Source organism: Pseudozyma flocculosa, assembly GCF_000417875.1.
Source record: "Pseudozyma flocculosa PF-1 unplaced genomic scaffold scaffold00002, whole genome shotgun sequence".
Lineage (NCBI taxonomy): Eukaryota > Fungi > Basidiomycota > Ustilaginomycetes > Ustilaginales > Ustilaginaceae > Pseudozyma > Pseudozyma flocculosa.
In genome coordinates this window covers 658,424-678,158 of record NW_006920870.1, presented here as the reverse complement: position 1 = coordinate 678,158, position 19,735 = coordinate 658,424, and the positions used below count along the sequence as shown (strand labels likewise).

Below are 19,735 nucleotides of genomic sequence, written 5' to 3'. Positions count from 1 at the left end.
ATAAAGTCCATGCCGAAAATGCCGATGCCGGGGTCGTACTTGATGCCGAGGTCAATGTGCTCGTTGATGCCGAAGCCAAAGTTGCCCGTGTCGGAGAAGTTGCCGCGGCGCAGCTCGTACTCCTTGACCTTGAGGCCGCGCTCGATGATCTCCTCGGCCTTGGGGCCGCGGATGGTGACGTGGCAGGCGATCTTCTCGTTACGGCGGATACCGAAGCCACGGAGCGTGTAGCGGGCCTTGGAGGTGACGGGCGTCTGACCCGTCAGCTGCTCGAGGACCTTGGTGGCACGAGTAAGCCTGTCACCGGACTCTCCGACGGAGATGTTGATGACGAGCTTGTCGACCTTGAGCTCCTGCAGGGGTGGTCGAGGGGGGCGTAGAGGCAGAGAGGTCAGCGGGCGTCCCTTTGAGATGTCGAAAGGAGCGTCCCTCGCGCCGGTCGGGCGTCTCCCTTCGTTCGCCGTTTCCACCGCGCCGACCTGATGCGACCGCTGCGTCGTCGCGGTGCGGGCGAAGTGTTTGGCCATCTCCCGAGCCACCGAGCCCTCCTGCAACGCCCATCCTCCGCTGCGGCCTCGTCTTCAATCCGTCCTGACCGGTCTTCGTTGGCGTCAACGCCCGACGCCAGGCTGCATCGGCGGCGCTGCGTCGGTCCAAAGAGGCCTGTCGGGAGTGATTTGCACCTCTGTGGCCATCCACCAGGTCAAGCGATCCTTTCCGATCGATGCCTGGACGGTCCTCCAGGTCTCAGGAGAGCCCCTTGTCGCTCGGTGGGCCTCCCTCCGGACCGTCCGTCCAGGCCCAACGTTCCTCGATGTCCTCCAAAGCCGCTGATGCAACCGGCTGTCCTCGGTACGCCAATCTGTCATCACTAACCTTCATAGGGTTACTGAAAGCGCAGTAGGGGCGTACGTGGCAGGGAGACAGGTGGCGAGTCGGTCAGCGAGGGTGTCCGGGAGAACGGCAGGCGTCCTATGGTCGGATCGTATCGAGTCGATTCTGTTGCAGTTGTGGTCGCATTCGCAGTCGAGGTCGCGGTCGAGGTTGCAGTCGCGATCGCAGTCGCGATCGCAATCTGCGGTCGTCATGGTCGGATGCCAGCGCGGATCGTGCCGAGGTGGTGAATCGTCGTAGGAGCTTCCGGATGGTGTCGTCCGTCGTCGATCTGTTGGTCCGTCGCATCGGTCGCTACGGTGTATACTCACATCGCCTTGCTGGATTCCGCCATTGTTGCTGATGTCCGTCCGTCGGTTTGGTGGATATCGGAGGGTGGTCTTGACGATGCGGGATTCGAGATCGAGAGGGAGAGGAGAAGCCTTCTGGCTGCCCGCGGCCCCCCGCCCAGCCCAGCGAGCCAGCCAGCGCTTGCCCCTTCGTTCCGTTCGACGGCGGGCCCGGGCTGGGCCAGGCAAGGCCCACCGCCTAGCGCTCCCCCTGGCCCTCTAGCCTGACAGGCGCCCCGCTCGCCACTCCGGGCCCGCGCTGGCCCAAGAGGCCGCCCTCAGGGACCGTCGCTCGCTTCCGCATCGATTTTGAAAAATTCTCACGGCGTCCGAAGAGGCCAAATTTCACGTGATCTGCAACAATTCTCGCCCGCTCGCCCGCCAGCGTCGCTCGCCTCACCCCTGCCAGCATCCATCGCCGGGCGGCTCGCGATGCTGGCCTGGCGATACCGATGGCGCCACACAACATAGCCCTTTGACATCGCTCCTCTTCTCGAGCTGCCGCCCGCCAGCGTCGGTGTCTGGAGATCTCTGCGAGAGCGCTAGCTGCGAGCATCACTTCGAGGCGGTGCAAAGAGACATGACAGGGCCTGCTGCTGGTCGTTGGCGGTAAAGACACCGATGTCGGTGGGTACACGCACGTAGGCCATCCCTCTGGCCTTGAGCGGCGGTGCAACCCGCATTCGTTGTCCATCTGAACCGCCTTCGCAAGAGACGTGCCGAATCGCCGAGGTGCCGAGACGATGACGACGATGTCAGCGGCATCGGAGGCGATGATGGCGACGACGGCCTGCCAAGTTAAGGCGTGCGGTATTCGTCCGGCGCTGCCTCTCTGGGGGTGCTCGGATCGACGACGACCACGGTCGCACGACGTCGGCCCGGCCTGGCTTGGCCAAGCCATCGCGCCCGTCGTGGCCCGGCGCCATGCGAGCCGGACCCTGTACGAGTCGGCAAACATCGACCATGCTGCCAGGGCTCGACCACCTGCCCGCAGTCCGCTCGTCACGGTACGCCATCGTCAAGAGGGTGGTCGGTCGGCCGGTCCTGATCTGGTCTGGCCTGGCGAAGACAGGGCGCTTCCTCCTCGCGAGCGTATGCTGTCGATGCTGCTCCCTGGCTCCTGGAACGCTCCAGACGTTCTCACGGGGGGTCTCATCGCGGCGCTCGCGCATTCCAGCTACCGGTACCGGCACCGTCGTTATCGCGCCGTCGTCGTCGTGCTGAGCCCTGTGTTGTGTATCTCTCTCCACTCCACACGGCAGCGAGAGTTGCTCTGCAGATACGGTGGCGAAGCGATAAGCACCGCCGGGTCGACGGAGAGCCGTGGCGGTCTGCACGTTTCGAGGCATGGCAGGCCACAATCCCTCTGGCTGGGATCTGGCTCTTGTTGCGGTGGCGGCCTGTTATCGCCAGGCCAGGCATTTCGTGCGCCATGTCAAGTCGTCGCCGGCACTTGTCGAGGTGCTAGAGCAATAATGGGGCGCATGGCGGCGGATGGCGCCTGTCGCCGTCATGGCCGACCGATGTGCTCGGCCATCGGCGTGGCCGCCCAAGGTTTTGACGGCTTTTCCCCTCGGCCTGCCCCTCTTGCCCGTCGTCACCTATCGGCGCTTCTCCGCACTCGGCGGGCCTAGCCTTTGTCTGCCCCTCGTCTGCCCCTGCGCATCACACTGACTCCTATCTGGCACGGCGTCATGCCGAACCCCCCTGGTCCGATGCACAGCCGGGCGATATCAGAGCTCAAGACGGCCAACCTGGGCTCGAGATAACGAACGACCGAGCAAAGCAGGCATCCAACGAGCGCCATGGCGCCCGCCATCCCGACGACTCGCACGCCTACGCAGCCTAGCCTGACCGAGGGGGAACGGCTACCACCCCGGCGGTCTCAGCATGTCAAACGCGGGAGCAGGGCGGGTGGTAGCAGACGGGCAGGAGGGCGATGCGGGGAGAGGGCGGGCGGGCGACCAGTCGCCGGCGGCGGCCTCCCCGCCACCCGCGCGCGGGCTCACTTCTCAAACCACCAAGCCGACGCACGCTGCTTTGCATTTTGGGGGGCTGCCCGCCTGCCTGCCTGCTTGCCGTTCAGGGGCCAGCGAGGCCCAGGCACGCCATCGTGCCGGCTGGCCTGGCATCTCAGCATCATCTGACCTCGCTGCGTCGATTTGGGGCTGGATCGGGCCAGCGTCATCGCACGCAACATCCGCCCAGCCCGACGCACGCCAAATTGTTTTAGGCGTGCCCTGCACCCTGGGCCTGGCTTTGGCAGGCCTGGCCCAGCCGCCTGCCCTACGCCATCCCCCATCATCACCGCCGTGCCTTGCCAGCCCCCAGCATCCCAGCCTCGCCCTGCCTGCCTTCGCCCTTCACCCTTCACCCTCCGCCCATAGCCTCTCTCCGTCGACTGCCAGCATCAAATCGCTCTCGCCGCCCCCGCCGCCCTCGCCGCCCTCGCCTTATCCAACAAACATCGACCCGACGATCCACGGCTGGAACACGTCCGTATCCCCCTGTCCTGTCCTGTCCTGCCCTGCCCTGCTCTGCCACCATCACCAGCCACCACCACCAACTTCATCACCGCCGACGCCCTGCCACGACCCGTCGGTTATCTGGCTACGATCCCCCCTCTTGATCCTACCTCGCCTGCCCTTCACCTCTCCCTCCTCTTCCTCCCAATTCATCGACCCTCGACAAGCAGTGGGATGCATCAGTTCGCCGCCTCGTCGCATCGCACTACGCCGTATAGCTCGACTCGCGCCGTCAGTTCGTCGATACCCGACGAACCGGTCTCGCCTTGCATGGTTCATACGACTTCGCCCGTCTCTTTCCTGTAGACGCACCCGCCCCGTCGCACTCTCGCACGTCCAGACGACAACACCAGACCGCTCCACCGCTCACTTGCAGTAACAGCGCCTCGCGCCACGACGCCGTCGATCCTCCCTACGCCAGCAACCGTCGCCCTGTCTCTCGCGCGGCTTCGCCTCGCCTCGCCAGTCACACAGCAGCCACGAGTCTGCCATCTGCTCTGCCTTGAAAGGACCTTTGTTCCTGCGTACCTAGACAGCGCCGCACACGCGTCGCACCACTACGACACCTGGCTGCCGCTGCCAGCTCCTATTCGCACTCTCGCCAAACCAGCCGCCGCCCGCCCACCTCTGGACGAGCATTAGGATGGACAGCGACGCCCGCGATAGCTCTTGATCACATCGGAGCTCGTACCACGAAACCGACACCGACGATTTCCGCATCTCGCACCCTATCATCGCACCTGTATCTGCCCCCACCCCCTTGCATCGCATCATGATGAGCGCCTGCGAAACGAACGGTACCGCCGGCCTTCAGGCGGCGCCGTCGCTCGACGAGAGCACCGCAACATCCTCCACTCTCGAGCCGCCCGATAGTGACAGCAAGCTCTCCGCTGCGCTCGACAGGCTCGACCTCGGCGTCTCTCAAGCCGAGGACGCAAAGTCTCGGGCGGCCGGCCTCGCGCTGTGCTCGTCCAACTCGATGACCATTCAATGCCACCGCCCGGCCGATGCCAAGGCACACTACGGCTCCGGCTCGGGCATGGGCCACGTGTCGACCAGCTACGGCAGCCGCTTTGCGCGCCACCCGACGCTCCTCGCACCGGCATCCATGGAGAGCCACTCGTCGTTCGACACCTTCTGCAGCGTGCCTCCCAGCCCCAGCATGAGCGAAGGGCTGACGGACAGTCCGAGCAGCGTCTCAAGCATGAACAGTTTCCGCAGAGGCGACCTCGCCGACATCGAGGACCTCGACCTCGAGCCGGAGCTCGAGACCGTGAGCGAGTGCGATGAGGAGTCGAGCAGCCTTTGCTCGACCGACATCGTCTTAGATATGGACTCTGACTCGGAGCGGGCGAGCAACGGAGGCCTCGACAACGATCACGGCGCCGGCGCGAACCTCGGGCGCTCCGGAACGCTCAAGGCGCTCGCCTCTGGATCGCCGGCCTCGGACTATGCCCGCCGCAAGCGCAGCGAGTGGTACCTCAACAGCTACGCCAACAAGATCGCCGCCCGACGCCCGCGCAAGCCCAAGGCCAGCCGGGTGGCCGAGATCGTCGAGGAAGGCGGCGGAGACATCCGGACCACCGTCATGCCTCGCCCTTCCTTTGCTGGAGGCTCGGCGGACTGGTCGTGCGAGATGGCCGGTCCCCCCGCGCCTGCCCCGCGCAGCATCAGCCCTTCCGACACGGTGCCGAGCGTCCCCTCGCCGCTCTGCGTCTGCATCTCGGCCGACACGTCTCACGGCAGCGGCGAGGCTGGCGGATCCACTGCGATGGACGACAGCGTCGAGACCGTCAAGGCGCTCAAGCTCGACGGCGATGCCACAGGCAAGGACGGCACCTCGAGCGAGGCACGCGACAACTCGACGTTCCCGCAGCTGGACGACACCGCATCCGAGGCAGCCCCCCGACCGCCTTCGCCGTCGTCTCCGCCGAGAGGCGCACGCGCCCGTCGCGACTCGTCGCCTGCCCGGCTGCGGCCGTGCTTCCGACGACGTTCGTCGAACCAGTCCGCCGCCTCGACGCGCGAGTCGTCGTGCGACCGCGAGTCGGTGCGTGGCCGATCGGTGCGGTTCAGTCCGGCACCTCCGATGGAGATGCGCACGCACAGCCCCGTCGAGTACGACCGCAAAAGCTGCCCGATCAACAACAAGCTCAGCCCCGAGGACGTCGAGGAGCTCAGGACGATGAAGATGGAGATGGGCCTGCTCGAGGCCAAGTGGGCCGCCGACGCCGCCTGCAAGGCTCCACCGCCAGAGAGCCGCGCCGACACCAACGACGTCGACCGCGCGCTGAGCGATGCCGCCCACAATGCTGGCATCGCCGCACTGAGCGCCGCATCCCATCGCGGCTCGATCGGCGCGGCCGAGACCGGCCCGTCCGGGATGGCGCACATGACCACGGCGGCGCGCATCAGGCTGCAGAAGGAGCGCGAGCGCGAAAAGGAGCGGCAGAAGCAGCTGCCCAGGTTCAACCGGCCGGCGAGGTCGGCGCAGTACGATTGCGACTCGGTCCGGGCCAAGTTCGGCCAGGCACCGCCTCCTCCTCTGCCAGGGCTGCCTCAGCCAGCGAGCCGCTCCGCATCGCCCAGGAGCAGCTCCGCTCCCCCCATCTCGCGGACGCCAAGCGAGGAGAGGGCATTCCGATCGCTGCTCACCGAGCCTCCGACCCAGCTCGACAGGCGCACTTCGGTCATCCCCACGCTGACACAGACGGCGCCCTCGCCGCCGCCCTCGCCGCTCGACGTGGACCATGCCAACAAGGCTGGCAGAGACGCGTGGCGCCGCCCGAGCATTGGCGGGCCGACGACAGCTTCGCTGCGAGTCGGCGGCGCCGGTGCATCCACCGTTGAGTCGCGGGGACGTGCACCTGGTCCTGCCAGCTTGCCCGCGGCCACGTCGCGAGGCGGCACGGTGTCGTCGCCGTCGCCGTCGTCGCCGCTCCGCCCGGCAAACATGCCGAGCTCGTGGACGCCGCCCTCTTCGAGCCCTTCGCCGTCTCCCCCGTCGTTCCCAGGGCCCAGCTCGTATGGTGGCTACGACAGCCCGGTCTCGTGCGAGTTCTACGAGAGCGGCAGCGAGTACGACCTCGTCGGTTGATCACGCGCGCTGCCAGAGGATGCTACATCGACGTTCGGGCGACGCCTTGGCCCCTCTTGTCTCGTCGGGGCTTCACACCTTACAACGGCCCCGCGCCGCTTCCTACAAGCGCCCCTCCCTGCGGCTTTCCGTTTCGCCTTACCCTTCTTCCCTCGTCACCGGCTTTCCTTTCCCTTACATAGCATCGTTTCCGCCGCCTCTTCTCATCATAATCGCCTCGCCTCGCCTCGTCTTCAATGGCTCCCGCTTCAGGTCTGTACAATCGCATCGCGTTCCTCGTCTCAATCGTCTGTCGCTCCTGGCTTGCTTCTCGGGAGCGGTGCGTATGGCCAGGATGACGGAGAGAAACGGCCCAGCTGCGCGACAGGGCAAACAGGCTCAGCACTAGGCCTGCCAGGTGTGGCATGGGTGGCGTCGGGCGTACCGGAGCGGCCTTGGCTGTGGCTGGCTCTGGGCTGGCTGGCTGACCCACCTGCAGGCAGGCATCGGGTCCGATCCCTTGCTCGGTTGCGGTGGCGGCTGAGCTGACGAAATTTTTTCCCCCTCGGAGCGTGTCGAATTTTTCTTCAAGCCAGGCGGTGGACCAGAGGGGCGCGAGGGTCAGGGGTCTGATGCCTGGCCTTTCAAGGCAAGGGGCAACCAGCGAAAAACTCTCAACGGCCTGTCCGTCTGGCGCGCTCCTTTGTCGTGGAGCTGGCTGGCCTGCCAAACCGAGCCTGCGTCAAGGGCGCGCGCCCCCTTTGCTCTGGCAGGCCGGCCAACCCTGCCCTGCGCAGCGCAGCGCCCCGCTGGCCGACTGTCTGCCCGCGTGAGAGAGGCGACCTGGTGGCCTCTCTGACAGGCTCAGCGCCGCGCCAAACTTTGGCAGGCTGGGCCTGCTGGGCACGCTCGCTGGACGCGGCCTGCCTACTTTGGCCACTCGACGCCACCCCAGCTTCATCTTGCCTCCCCACCACATCCATCCCCCCCTCCTTTTCCCCCCCCCCATCATCCATCCTCCCCCTTTCATCATGACCTACGAAAACAACGCTCACCAGCAGCAGAACGGTGCTGGCGCCGCAGGTCTCGAGTCCAGGTTCGGTGAGTGATGACAATTTTCGGCGGCCCTGCTGCGGATCGTCCGCAGGGGCGACGACAATGTCGGTGTCGATGTGGTGGCGCTGTGAAAACGTTGTTGCTCACACTTTGCAATGCTTGTCCCTCTCCCTCCCTTGTAGCCAACATGTCCGTCCAGAACGGCGCCGCTGGCGGCCCGCCCCGCAAGGCATACGTGCCTCCTCACCTCCGCAGTGCTGGCGGCATGAACTCGAACGCGCCCGCCTTTAGCCCCAAGCCCCCCGTCAACGGTGGCGCCGCCGACGTTGCGCCGCCTCCGGCCGCGCCCGCCGCCTTCAACAGTGGCTTCAACCGCGGCCCTCCCCGCGGCGGCAGCGGCTGGGACACGCAGGGCGCTGGCGGCTACGGCGGCGGCCGCGGTGGCGGATACAGCTCCGGCCCCCGCAGCGATGGTTTCGGCACGTGGAAGGACGGCCAGCACATCATTGGCGCGCCCAACCCGCGCATTCAGAAGGAGCTCTTCGGCGAGGACGGCGACGGCTCTTATCAGAGCACCGGCATCAACTTTGACAAGTACGGCGACATCCCCGTCGAGGCCACCGGCCGCGACTGCCCGGAGCCCGTCACCGAGTTCACCAGCCCGCCGATTGACCCGCACCTGCTCGACAACATCAAGCTCGCCCGCTACACGCACCCCACGCCCGTCCAGAAGTACTCGATCCCCATTGTCGAGCTCGGCCGTGACCTCATGGGCTGTGCCCAGACCGGTTCCGGCAAGACGGGTGGTTTCCTGTTCCCCATCCTCTCGGCGCTCTTCACCCACGGCCCGCCGCCGCCGCCTCCGGAGGCTGCCCAGGGCGGCTTCGGCAGGAGGAAGGCCTTCCCCAGCACCCTCATCCTCGCCCCGACCCGTGAGCTCGTCTCGCAGATCCATGACGAGGCCCGCAAGTTCACCTACCGCTCCTGGGTCAAGCCCGCCGTCGTCTACGGCGGTGCCGACATCGGCTCCCAGCTGCGCCAGATCGAGCGTGGCTGCGACCTCCTCTCCGCCACCCCCGGCCGTCTCGTCGACCTGATGGAGCGAGGCCGCATCAGCCTCAGCAACGTCCGCTTCCTCGTCCTCGACGAGGCCGATCGCATGCTCGACATGGGTTTCGAGCCCCAAATCCGCCGGATTGTCGAGGGCGAGGATATGCCCGGCGTCATGGACCGCCAGACGCTCATGTTCTCGGCGACGTTCCCGCGCGACATCCAGCTTCTGGCCAAGGATTTCCTCAAGGAGTACGTCTTCCTCTCGGTCGGCCGTGTCGGCTCCACGTCGGAGAACATCACGCAGAAGATCGAGTACGTCGAGGACGAGGACAAGCGGTCGGTGCTGCTCGACGTGCTGGCGTCGATGCCGACGGGCGGTCTGACGCTCATCTTTGTCGAGACCAAGCGCATGGCCGACATGCTGAGCGACTTCCTGCTCCGCTCCAACATCGCCGCCACCTCGATCCACGGCGACCGCACCCAGCGCGAGCGCGAGCGCGCCCTCGAGCTGTTCCGTGGCGGACGCACGCCGATCATGGTCGCTACCGCCGTTGCCGCCCGTGGTCTCGACATCCCCAATGTCACCCACGTCGTCAACTACGACCTGCCCTCGGACGTCGACGACTACGTCCACCGTATCGGCCGAACGGGTCGTGCCGGTAACACCGGTCATGCCACCGCCTTCTTCAACCGCGGCAACAAGAACATCGTCCGCGACCTCCTCGAGCTGCTCAAGGAGGCCAACCAGGAGATCCCCACGTGGCTCGAGGCCGTCGCCCGCGAGAGCACCTTTGGCAGCGGAGGAGGACGTGGCGGCCGAGGACGCGGCCGCGGACGCGGAGGCTCGTCGTTCGGCAACCGTGACGCCCGCTCCGGAGGTAGCAGCTTCGGCGGCGGTGCCGGTCGCGGCGGCTTCGGCGGCGGCTTCGGTGGTGGCGGCGGAGGCTACGGCGGCGGAGGATACGGCGGCGGCTACGGTGGAGGCTTCGGCGCCCCTGCCCCCGCCGCTGGCGGATACGGCGGCCCCCCGCCCGCCTCGCAGGGCGGCAGCTACGGCGGCTCCAACGGCCCGTCGTGGTGGTAATTTCGCCTCGCCTCGGTGCCTCGTCGTTCGCACGAGTGGCAGCTTGCCCTTGTGCGCCGCCTCCTGACGACAGCCAAACGCTGTCGTACCGCTTTCGCCTCCGTCTCCGGCCTCCGATCCTCTCCAAGTTCCCTTCTCGGCACCGACACGTCTTTCACCGCCCGCCGGACCCTTGAGCTAAGCCCGCCGAGCCGGGCGGCTCGCCGCTAGGCGCCGCACACGAGCTTCCCGAACCCAATTGCAGCGGACATTTCACTTCCATCACCGGCCGACGGCCGCTTCTCTCTCTTCCCCTCCATACGCTTTCCTGGTCCCACAAGCAAGGCAACAAGCATCCAGCATGGTCCGGTCTCTACAAGCTTGATCCAGCATCGGGTGTCGACGACACCACCGAGTCATCGGCGGCCCGGGTTCCTGTCACGCAGAAGAAAAAGACTCTAGGCGATTTCGATCCCATCTTCCCGTTGGTCTCACAAGGTCTCGTCAACAACAAAATCGCAACCCACTAGAGAGTCTGTTTTTTCTTCCGGTCAAATTCCCCCTCATCAAGCTACAAGATACCACCATCCATGCAAAGTCTCGCGGGCGTGCTCCCCCCTTCCATGCATCTTTCCCAAGTCACCGTCGTTCGTGGGCTCGAGCGGCCGGCACATTCCGTCCCGGCTGGTCGTTTCAAGTCTGGCGAGCGCGAGAGCGCAACCCAACCCAAGGGCTGGCTGCGCCGACATCATCACGGCCTTTGACCGATCGAGCACGCGCCGCGCGATACCGTTGCGTTCCTCTCCCAAGTTTCCAGGACAGTGTTTTCCCCTTCATCCACCACATCAACGACGATACCCCCCCACCCTTCGACGGCGCGTCAAGTCTCGCGGGCTGCAACCCGACTCCAAAAGCCGAGGATGGGAAGGCGGGCAAGGGTGAAGAGAGGGTTGGGCAGCGATGCACCGCCATTCGGACGGTACCTCGACTCCTTCATTGGACCATCGAGGTGTTCGACGCATCGCGCGTCCGTCCCCTCTCCCTGCCCATCCCTCTCCCTCTGCCGCCCGCCACCACCTCCCGTCCCTCGCGCACCGCATTCGCGATCCTTGCCGTCCCCATCCCCCACCTCCCACACCACATCACACCCCCCTCGTCCTTTCCGGTGAAATGTTCGTGATAATCGATCCACGTCGAGTCGATCGCCAGCGCGAGTCGAGGTCGTCTCTGCCCCCCCTTCCGCGGCCTCGTCTTTCCTCACTCCGGCTGGCCCTCGTCGTGCCTCAACCCCCTGAATCGTGTGTAATCTAGCCGAGCCATGCTCTCCCCCCTCCTCTTCCCTCTTCGTCTGTACATACCGTTTCCAACCTCTTTCTCTCCGTGTGGCGTGCAAATCGACGTGCACACCCCCTCTCTCTGTGTGTGCACCTGTTCGATCGATCGAGCGAGCCACGGCGGCAGCCCACATGCAGGTGGTCCCGACGGTGTTTCGATGCATGGATGCGAAAACGCGCCCGCCCCGAGCTCAAGGGAAGATCTCGTGGGATGCACAGACGGAAAGGACGACGGGGACATGCTGAGTTGCGTGGGCTAGAAAGGGGACAGAAGGTGCTTGCTGAGGACGGGACGGAAAGTACTGCTCAAAGCGACCAAAAGGGGGAGACGAGGTCCGAAATGTGGGCTGGGCTGGCTGCCACGACCAACTGAGGCGCCCCGGGCAGACCGACAGGACGCCGCATTGCGATGCTGGCTGCCAGTGGACGACCCGAGCGGCGCGCGAGAGGTTGTTGGACTGGCGGCGAGACCGACTGTGCGATGTCGAGGCGTTCGATGGGTTGCTGCTGAGCTGGAGGACAGCGGGGGTATCTTGCGGGGAGAGAGGAAGGGTTACAGGCGATTGAGGACAAGAAAGGGCTGAAAGGGTAATCTGGGAATGGGGCCTAGTTGCCGGCGTGGTCTGCGCTCGTCGAGCTAGCGTCGGTGCGGCTCGAGGGCGGCATCGCGGCTCTCCCATCCGCGTGGCGATCGCGACATGCCCTCGCGTCGGACGCTGCTGCTGAGGTATTTGTCCTCCCTTCCGGCGGCGGGGCGAGGGTAGGTCGAGGGGGACCTGCGCTCGTATTGCCGCTGCTGGTGGTGCTCTTCCTCGCGGCTGATGAGAGCGCGGGGATCGCTGCGAAAGGTGGAAGGCTGAAGGTGGGTCGGAGGACGGGCGTGGACGTCTTCGTCGTCGGCATGGTAGCGCTGTCGCACCTCGTGGAGTGGGTTCAGCAGACTCGGGCGCGCGGCCGGGTGGCTGAGGGTATGAGCCCGTCCGCGGTTCTGCAGATGCGGTGGGGTGTGCGAGAGCGGGCCGTGCTGGCGCAGCGGTCCAGGGCCGGCGCCAAAGCCCGGCAACATCGCCGACTGGGGCGGAGGCGGAAGTTGGTGCTGCTGTTGCTGGTGCTGGTGCTGGTGCTGGTGCTGGTGCTGGTGCTGGTGCTGGTGGCTCGGGAGGTTCGAGGGCGAGTAGGCCCTCGTGTGCACGCGCATCGACGGTGGCGGGTACGGCGCAAAGTGCTGCGGTCCGCGTGGATCGGTCGAGTGGGGTCGCGGGCCGAAGCAGGCCGCCTCAGCCTGATAGGCGATCGGGTACGAGCCGGAGCCGGAGCGGTTTCTCAGGCCGTTGGCGAGGCTGAGCTCGGCGCGCAGCGCTTCCAGGCTCGCCTGCTTGTCGCTGGGAGACTCCTCCATCTCTAGCTTGACGTCTTCCGGATTCTTGCCGCTCGCCCGCGCTGCAGCCTCGGCCTCCTGCTGCTTGCGTCGGCTCTTCAGGGCGCGGAAGTGAGAGCATCAAGGGCATCACGGAGGCAAAGGGTTGGGTCAGGAGGAGATCGAGGGTCGGCGGGCCGCAACGTGCGCGGAGCCCATCTCGATGCTCACCAGCTTCGCGTAAAGGAGGCCGCAGGCATTGCAAAGGGTTCTCGGGCCCATAGGGCCCTTGCGCCACTCGGGCGTCTCCTTGGCCTGGCACCCGAGGCACTCTTGGTGGTGCTCGTTCTTCCGCTTTCGAACTCGACGCTGTAGGCGGATCGCAAGGTGTGGCAGAACAAAAAAAAAACGCCATGGTGTCAGTCGACTGTCGTGACGACACCATCGAGCCGACCAAGGAGCGACGCGAGCAATGCGGTGCTGCCAGGATCGTCACTCACCATGCCCTTGCCTGCGAGGCGGCGCCGATCCAAGAGTTCTAGCTGCTGCTGGTGTCGCTCGTCAGGAGGAAGCAGTGCGCCGTGCATGGCTGCCTGCGAGGCGGAAAAGGGATAGGCCGAGGGACCAGCCCGGTCGTGGATCGGCCTGCCGCCCTGTAGCAGCACTGAAGGCGCATCTTGAGCATTCACGGCGATGCTCAGCAGGTGAGAGCGGTCCTCGTGGCCGTAGGGAGGGCCTCGGATGGCCGTGGGCCCGGCCCTGAACGAGGACTCGACGCTGGCGAAACCCAGCGGAGGCGAATGCTGGCCGGCCGGTGAAGGGTTGGACGCCGTCCTGATCATCGACGGCCGGTGGTGCGGCATCGCATCGCTCGGTCCCTCGTGCAGCGCGGGCGCAGACCAGTACGGGTGCTCGAGATCGGAGCCTGTCCTCGCTGCCGGAGGTTGGGCCACCATGCCTCTCGGATCGCGGGACAGATATTGCTGCTGCGAATGCGGGGTCAAGGTCGACGCCGGACCTCGAGACTCGAGCTCGAAGCCAAGGTCAGCGGCGACGAGCTCAGCCCGGCTGGGGGAGAAGGACTGCAGCGTGTGGAGCTCGGCTCGGATGTGCTGGACGAGGAGCTCGTGATCGTGCCTGGCGTCCAGGTCCATGGGCAGCTGTTCTGCTGTCGTAGGCAGGTGGTGGCGTCGGTTGACGTCCTGGACGACCTTGAGCCCCGCGAATAGCCTCTCAAAGTCCGTCACCTGGTCCCGAGGTGGGGCGGGCTCCGCAAGGAGTCGTTCGCGGCCCACAAAGCCAGTCTGAGAAGCGCTGTAGTTCTGGTGCAGCATGGTATCGCTGCGCCGGATGCCGAGCGATGCCGCCGAGCCAGTGATGCTACGAGGCCGAGCATAGGGCGAGATCGACTTCGACGATGCACGTTGACCGCGATCCGGCCCGAGGTGGGAAGATGTGGCGGACCCCAACAGCCGGTCGTCGTCCAGGTCTTCCGAGGCAGATCCTCGCGAAGGAGGCTGCTCTCCATGGCTCGGCTGGCTGAGTTGTCGTGTCAAGGTTGGCTGAAGGCTGCCTGGAAGTCCCCGTTGCAGATCGTGCTGCTCGCTGGGTGCAAGGTGGGAGGACGAGGTCTGCTGCCGGATCGAGTAGTCTGCGGGGGCGTGCCGGGGGCGAGGATCTCTAAAGTGGTCCTGGACTGGGTCTGGTCCGGCCGAGCGCAGCCCCGAAGTGAGGGACGAGATCGGTGGCAATGTGATCTTGGCACCTGGGTTCGACAGCGACACCGACCGACCTCGGGCTGTCGCCCACGGCAGTTGTGGTGCGCCAGCCCCGCTTTCGACACGCCGAAGGCTCTCGTGACCGTCGCGGGTTGGGTTGGAGGGCGAATTGCCGCGAGATCCTTCATGTCGGTCGGCGTCCACCAGGAGGCCGCTTTGCATCGGCGCCTCGCTCCGTCCAAGACCCTGCTCATCGTGACGGTCAACCCTTGCCTTGTTCACCAATGCTGTCCTCAAAGACGACGCCTGGCCGTGGCCGTAGGCGGATCCGTGCATGTCATCATCGTCCCACGAGGAGCGACGCGCCGTCAGTGACTTGAAGGGTACCTCGTCGCGGCCGTAAGGCTCGGCAGCGAGCCGGTCATCGCCACGGCGCTGCGAGGTATATGTCGATACCATAGACACAGGGCTCTGTCGCAGGTCACTCGACGGACCGTCGCTTCGTCCGATGTCCGAGACAAGTGCTTCGGATGCCTTGTAAGGCAGGACACTGCCCGACTGCCTTGGGTCCGACAGCAAGAGCGGGTGCGGGCCGTAGCGGAAGCTGTGCGAGTTGCCGTACTCGAATGCAGGAGACCCGAAACTTCTTGCTTCGATGGTGGGTGTCATACAGACCGAGCGATTCAATTCCTTGCGGTCCGTCGGGGCATGGACGGCCGATGATCGGCGGTTTCGGATCAAAGGGTGGATGTGTGACCTGACCAGGTGTTTCCCGAGCTGAAGGTGGGCGGTTGAAGTCGACAAGACTCGAGCTACGAGGCTCGATGAAAGACGTTAGAGACTCGGCGGAATGGCCTCGACCTGCGGGGGACGACGACGACAAGAAGCATTTAGGGCGTCGGCATGTCAGAAAGGGCAGCCCCAATCGGCCGCACCTCGCGATCCTGACATCGACGACCTTGCGCTACTCACCAGGTGGTCAAGGGTTTGACGGCTCGACTTGTCTCGGACGCCTGTTGTCTATCCGCAGACGCGAGAGGAAGGAAGGTGGACGGGCAATGCAGGCGGCCGTGTATCTGCGTGGGGGATCCACTTTGACGTGCTGCGGGAGCTCAGTCCTAAAAGGGGTCAGGCGTTGCGTCGACGGGCCTCGAATCGAGAGAGAGGGCGAGAGGATACGACAGGAGCTTTGGTCTGGGAAGGGCTCGAGTGACGAAGAGGGCGGACGGAGTCGGCACGAGCTGTTGGTAGCTAGTAACGCAGCGAAAGAGCCGCTTCACAGCGTTCGAGGATGGTCTCTGCCGGAGTCGGGCTGGGATCGAAGGTGGACGATGTGTGTATAGCTGAGGAGCTGAATGTCAAGGACGCTCGTAGGAGGGGGCAGGCTCGATGAAAGCGACGGGTGCGGCTGCCGAAGTGATTGCGGAAGTGGGTCCCGAAGGAATGGTCGATGTTGACTGGTAAAAGAAGGGCAAAGTCCAACGATGGCTCCTTTGCGTCCGGGGGGAAGGCTGGCGATATGTGCGAGCAGGACGGCGATGGTGTAGAAAGGAGAAGGCGGCGGTCGACGGAGCTCGAAGCAGTTGATGGTGTCTCCGACGAGGGGCGGGGTAAGAGGCCAAGGAAGAGGTTAAAGGGGTCGATGAAGGCAAGGAAGGTGCGTGCGCGTGCTGTGGTTGATGGAAGGGAGAAGGCTGGTGACAAGGACGAGATGATGGGGAGAGGAGGACCCTGGCTCGAAACAAGAGGCGGCGGCGGCGGCGGCGGCGGCGGCGGCGGCAGCGGCAGCGGCAGCAGGACGAGGCTAGGACGAGGATGAGGGTGACGGTGACGGCGTCCTGGAAGCAGGCAGGTGCGATTCCGTGGCGCAGGCAGCAGCAGCGGCACCCTGGTATTTCAGAAGCATGCACAACCCCCTCGATCTACACCTGGGCCCAACGACGGCCACCGAGGCAGCGGCAGCAGCAGCAGCAGCAGCAGCAGCAGCACACAGAGGGGCAGGCGAGCCAAGGCGGCGACTACGATGGAACCTTGAGTAGGCACCTAGCGTAGGGGCAGCCAGCTGGATGGAGGTCTTCCGGCTGCCTGGTGTGTTGCGTTGGACCCTCATCGTCGGCCAAGGTAGGGCAAACCAGGCCAGCAGGTCAGGCCCAGCCAAGCCAAGCCAAGCCAGCCAACAAGGCAGCTGAAGCTCAGCTTGCTTGCTTCGCAACCAAAGCAGCAGCAGCCATAGGCAGGCAGGCCCCTCGTCGGTGCAGCGGCGTGGGCCCGCACCCTCCAAAAGCAGGCAGGCAGGCAGGCAGGCAGGCAGGCAGGCAGGCAGGCTTGTTTGGCCCCCGGCCCTCAGTCCTGGGTGGTTGCCTGAAGCCACCAGGTTCATAGCGAGGCGAGGTTGGCCAGGCAAGGCCAGGCAAGCAAGGCCGGGCAAGGCTAGGGTTCAGGTGAGTGAGCGTGAGAGCAAGCGCGGACGATCAAGCAAGCCCGCCCCCCCCCCCCCCCCCCATCCAGGAAAGCAGAGCCAGCCTACCTGCCTTGGTTTCCGGCTAGACCCCCGGAAGCGGGCCGAGCCGAACTTAAGGTTGGACCCGCCCACTCTCATCCACGAAGCGCAAGCAAGCAGACCACGGATCGACGGCCTTCCCTCGGCGGCGGCCAGCAACTCATATTGTGGCCCGCCTCGTCTTCCGCCCCTCGTCCTCATGCAGGGGGAGGGTGCCTGGCTCCTCGCTCGCTCCTCGTCGGCGTACTCTGCCCAGCCAGATGGTCGGGCGGCTCTCGGGCGGTGGCAGGACAAGCAAGCAAGCAGCGTTTGCTGCTGCTGCCTGAGCTGGACACCTTCCTCCTTCGTCGCCGCCCCCACCGCCATATCATGGCCTAGCCCAGCCTGCCCGAACAAGCTTTCGGCCGGTGTCATGGTTTGCCACCTGCACCGCGCATCAGCCAAAGCGCCCGCGCATGGACAAGAAGCCCGAACCGAGCCGGGCCCGCCACTCTGAAGTAGGTACGCTGGGAAAGAAGCGGGCGCGCTGAACGGCGAGCAGCTCTGCGCGAGCGAGTCGGTGGCCTTGAGAACGAGGCGGTCGTACCATGGATCCGAGCCCTGAGCCAGCTCTAGCTAGCAGCAACCGCTACGGTAGCAAGAGGCAATCCGCTGCCCGGTACTCCGTTCTGTGTACTAGACGGTGTGTCGTCTCTTGCGCTTGGCCTCGAAAGTGTGTAGTGCGTTTCGGGCCGCCTCCGAGGTTTCGACGACGTGCAGGCAAAGCAAGAGGTGTACAATATGGATCTGCACAGGGCCTACTTGCGCCGCCCCCGGGGTTAGTTACCAGTTGGGCGGCGCTTGTATCCCGATCAAACGGCTGACCGTAACGGAAGACCGCCAAGCTGGGCTGCGAGCGAGTCGGACCGAGCCAGCGCCGTCCCCATGTCCCCCTCACTCGTACACTGAACATCATCAGCCGACGCGGCCCCTGCTTGCACCTCTTTACAGAGCATGTTGAACATGACTCACGTTGGCACGTATTGACCATATCGATGTACAGGCCGGTGAGTATGATGATGAGCACAAGGACCCTGTTCAGCGCTGCACAGATCCCAATCAGGCTTGCAGCCAAGAAAGCCAGGGTGTAGGTACACACGCCGCTCCATCTGGTCGTGGTAAGAGCTGCGGTGGCGACAGCTGGTATGCGGGCGTCCCGACAAGCTCGCCCGCTTACATCGGGGGCGTTGTCAAGATTTTGCTCGATGTCGCCCGTTGTCCTGCCAGCTACCCCGCCTGCCTGCTTGCCTTGCCCGTCCGTCCGCCTCGATCCGAGCCGAGAGCCAACCAGTCAGGCCAGACGTACGTCGTCCTTGCTTGTCACCTCGCACGCATGTCGATGACCCCGCCGCACACGATCGCAGATGGAATTGGCCGAACTTGCCGTGAGCTGCTGTGCTGGAGGACAATGGGGCGCAACGATACGACGTCGCCCGATGTCCGCTGGGCTCAGACAGATCCGACGCGGGCGGCGGAGGGTCGCCTTCGCCGAACGACGCCTTTCGGATCGGACCCGTCTCCGCCCGAGGTTTGCAAACGAGAAAGGTCGGCCAATCCGACGGACAGGGTGGCCAGCGTGGCGTCAATCGGAGTCGGCCACCGAGTGGCCGGCAGGCTGAGATGACCGACGCGATCAGCGGCTTGACGTTGACCTGCCTTGCCTGCCTGCCTGCCTGCCTGCCTGCCTAGGAAGGACAAAGCACCTCAGGTCCGCCGGGCCCTTCCCGATGCAGGGGCGACAAAGCAAGGAAGGCTGGCTTCAGATCGAGTGAGGCGTGAGCAAGCAACAAGCAAGGGCAGGGGGCCTACGTACGAGGATGCGCGCATGAAGAGGAAGCAACAAGCGCAGGCTAAGGAAGGTGTAGGTGACCACGACAGCAGCCGCATGCTAGGGGCCGTGGGTGCGAGCGGCGGCTTTGCACCACCGCCGCCCGCTCCGCCCTTCCGCCCGCTCGCCCACGACGTACGACGGCGTGTACGACAACGACTGCGGCGACGACAACAACCACGGGAGCGGAGAACGAGCAACGGACCGGAGTCTGGGCGGACCAGACCAGGCCAGGGTTCGCCGCTGGGCCGCCAGCCTGCCTGCTGCAGCCTCCCCTGCCTGCCTGCCTGCCTTCCTGCCTCCTGGACAAAAACGCGCACGCACGGATATGCAACAGATCGACCCAGGAAGCCGGTAGGCTCGACGGGACGCCGCCACCTTGGATTTGGTGGCGTGCCAGGGACCCGTGCCTGCACGGATCGAAAACCTACATCTGCTAGCCTGGAACCGAACCGGATGCCAGCCGAGGCCCGGCTCCGGTGCGTGGCTACCTCGGCCCTTTCCGTCCCGTCATTTTTGTCGGCCCCGTCGAGGACAAGAGAGGCCGTATAAGTACTGTATCAGGCCGTCGTCATCGTGCTGGCATGCAAGTGTGCGCTGCCTTGTCGTTCAGAGAGCCATGATAGCACTCGAGACGCGGATCCCTGTTCCCAGTCGGAAGCAAGACGCAAGGAAATCGAATGGCCAAGCACAGGCACGAGCCGGCGAGGGGGATTTTTTCTCCTTCATGACCCTTTGGCCCTGGCACCCGCTACGCTCCCACGCTAACTTTGTCGGCGCGGGCAAGGGTGCCGGGCCCGGTCTCTGGTCGACAAGGGTAAATTTCTCTCTCGCAGAGAAAAAAAAAAAAAGGGGGGGGGGGGGGGGGGGACACGCGTCGGCGCGTCGTTTGGTTCGACAACGACGACTCGTCCGTTCGTTCGGCCGTACGAACGGACGACACGTCGGCCGGTCGGGTACGGG

At 65.3% G+C, this 19,735-nt stretch overlaps 4 protein-coding genes across 4 annotated transcripts in view; 2 read left to right on the top strand and 2 right to left on the bottom strand.

The window, feature by feature from the left end:
* Positions 1 to 527, bottom strand: part of PFL1_00880 (uncharacterized protein) — a gene marked incomplete at both ends in the record, with an annotated part of 1,954 nt that extends 1,427 nt beyond the window's left edge. The window contains 2 exons of the mRNA XM_007878381.1: positions 40 to 353; positions 480 to 527. Coding sequence (XP_007876572.1) covers positions 40 to 353; positions 480 to 527 — 362 coding nt within the window. The remainder of the gene's footprint in view (positions 1 to 39; positions 354 to 479) is intronic.
* A 3,993-nt stretch (positions 528 to 4,520) lies between these two features.
* On the top strand, positions 4,521 to 6,845 carry PFL1_00879 (uncharacterized protein; the record flags this gene model as incomplete). The annotated part of the gene is made up of 1 exon (XM_007878380.1): positions 4,521 to 6,845. The coding sequence occupies one exon, from the start codon at positions 4,521 to 4,523 to the stop codon at positions 6,843 to 6,845; it is 2,325 nt and encodes a 774-aa protein (XP_007876571.1).
* Positions 6,846 to 7,855: 1,010 nt separating this feature from the next.
* PFL1_00878 (uncharacterized protein) lies at positions 7,856 to 10,017 on the top strand (the record flags this gene model as incomplete). The annotated part of the gene is made up of 2 exons (XM_007878379.1): positions 7,856 to 7,925; positions 8,063 to 10,017. 2 exons carry the CDS (start codon positions 7,856 to 7,858, stop codon positions 10,015 to 10,017), a joined length of 2,025 nt encoding a protein of 674 aa, XP_007876570.1.
* Positions 10,018 to 11,967: 1,950 nt separating this feature from the next.
* PFL1_00877 (uncharacterized protein) lies at positions 11,968 to 14,021 on the bottom strand (the record flags this gene model as incomplete). Its single annotated transcript, XM_007878378.1, has 3 exons — positions 11,968 to 12,804; positions 12,919 to 13,056; positions 13,188 to 14,021. 3 exons carry the CDS (start codon positions 14,019 to 14,021, stop codon positions 11,968 to 11,970), a joined length of 1,809 nt encoding a protein of 602 aa, XP_007876569.1.
* Between the last annotated feature and the right edge of the window lie 5,714 nt (positions 14,022 to 19,735).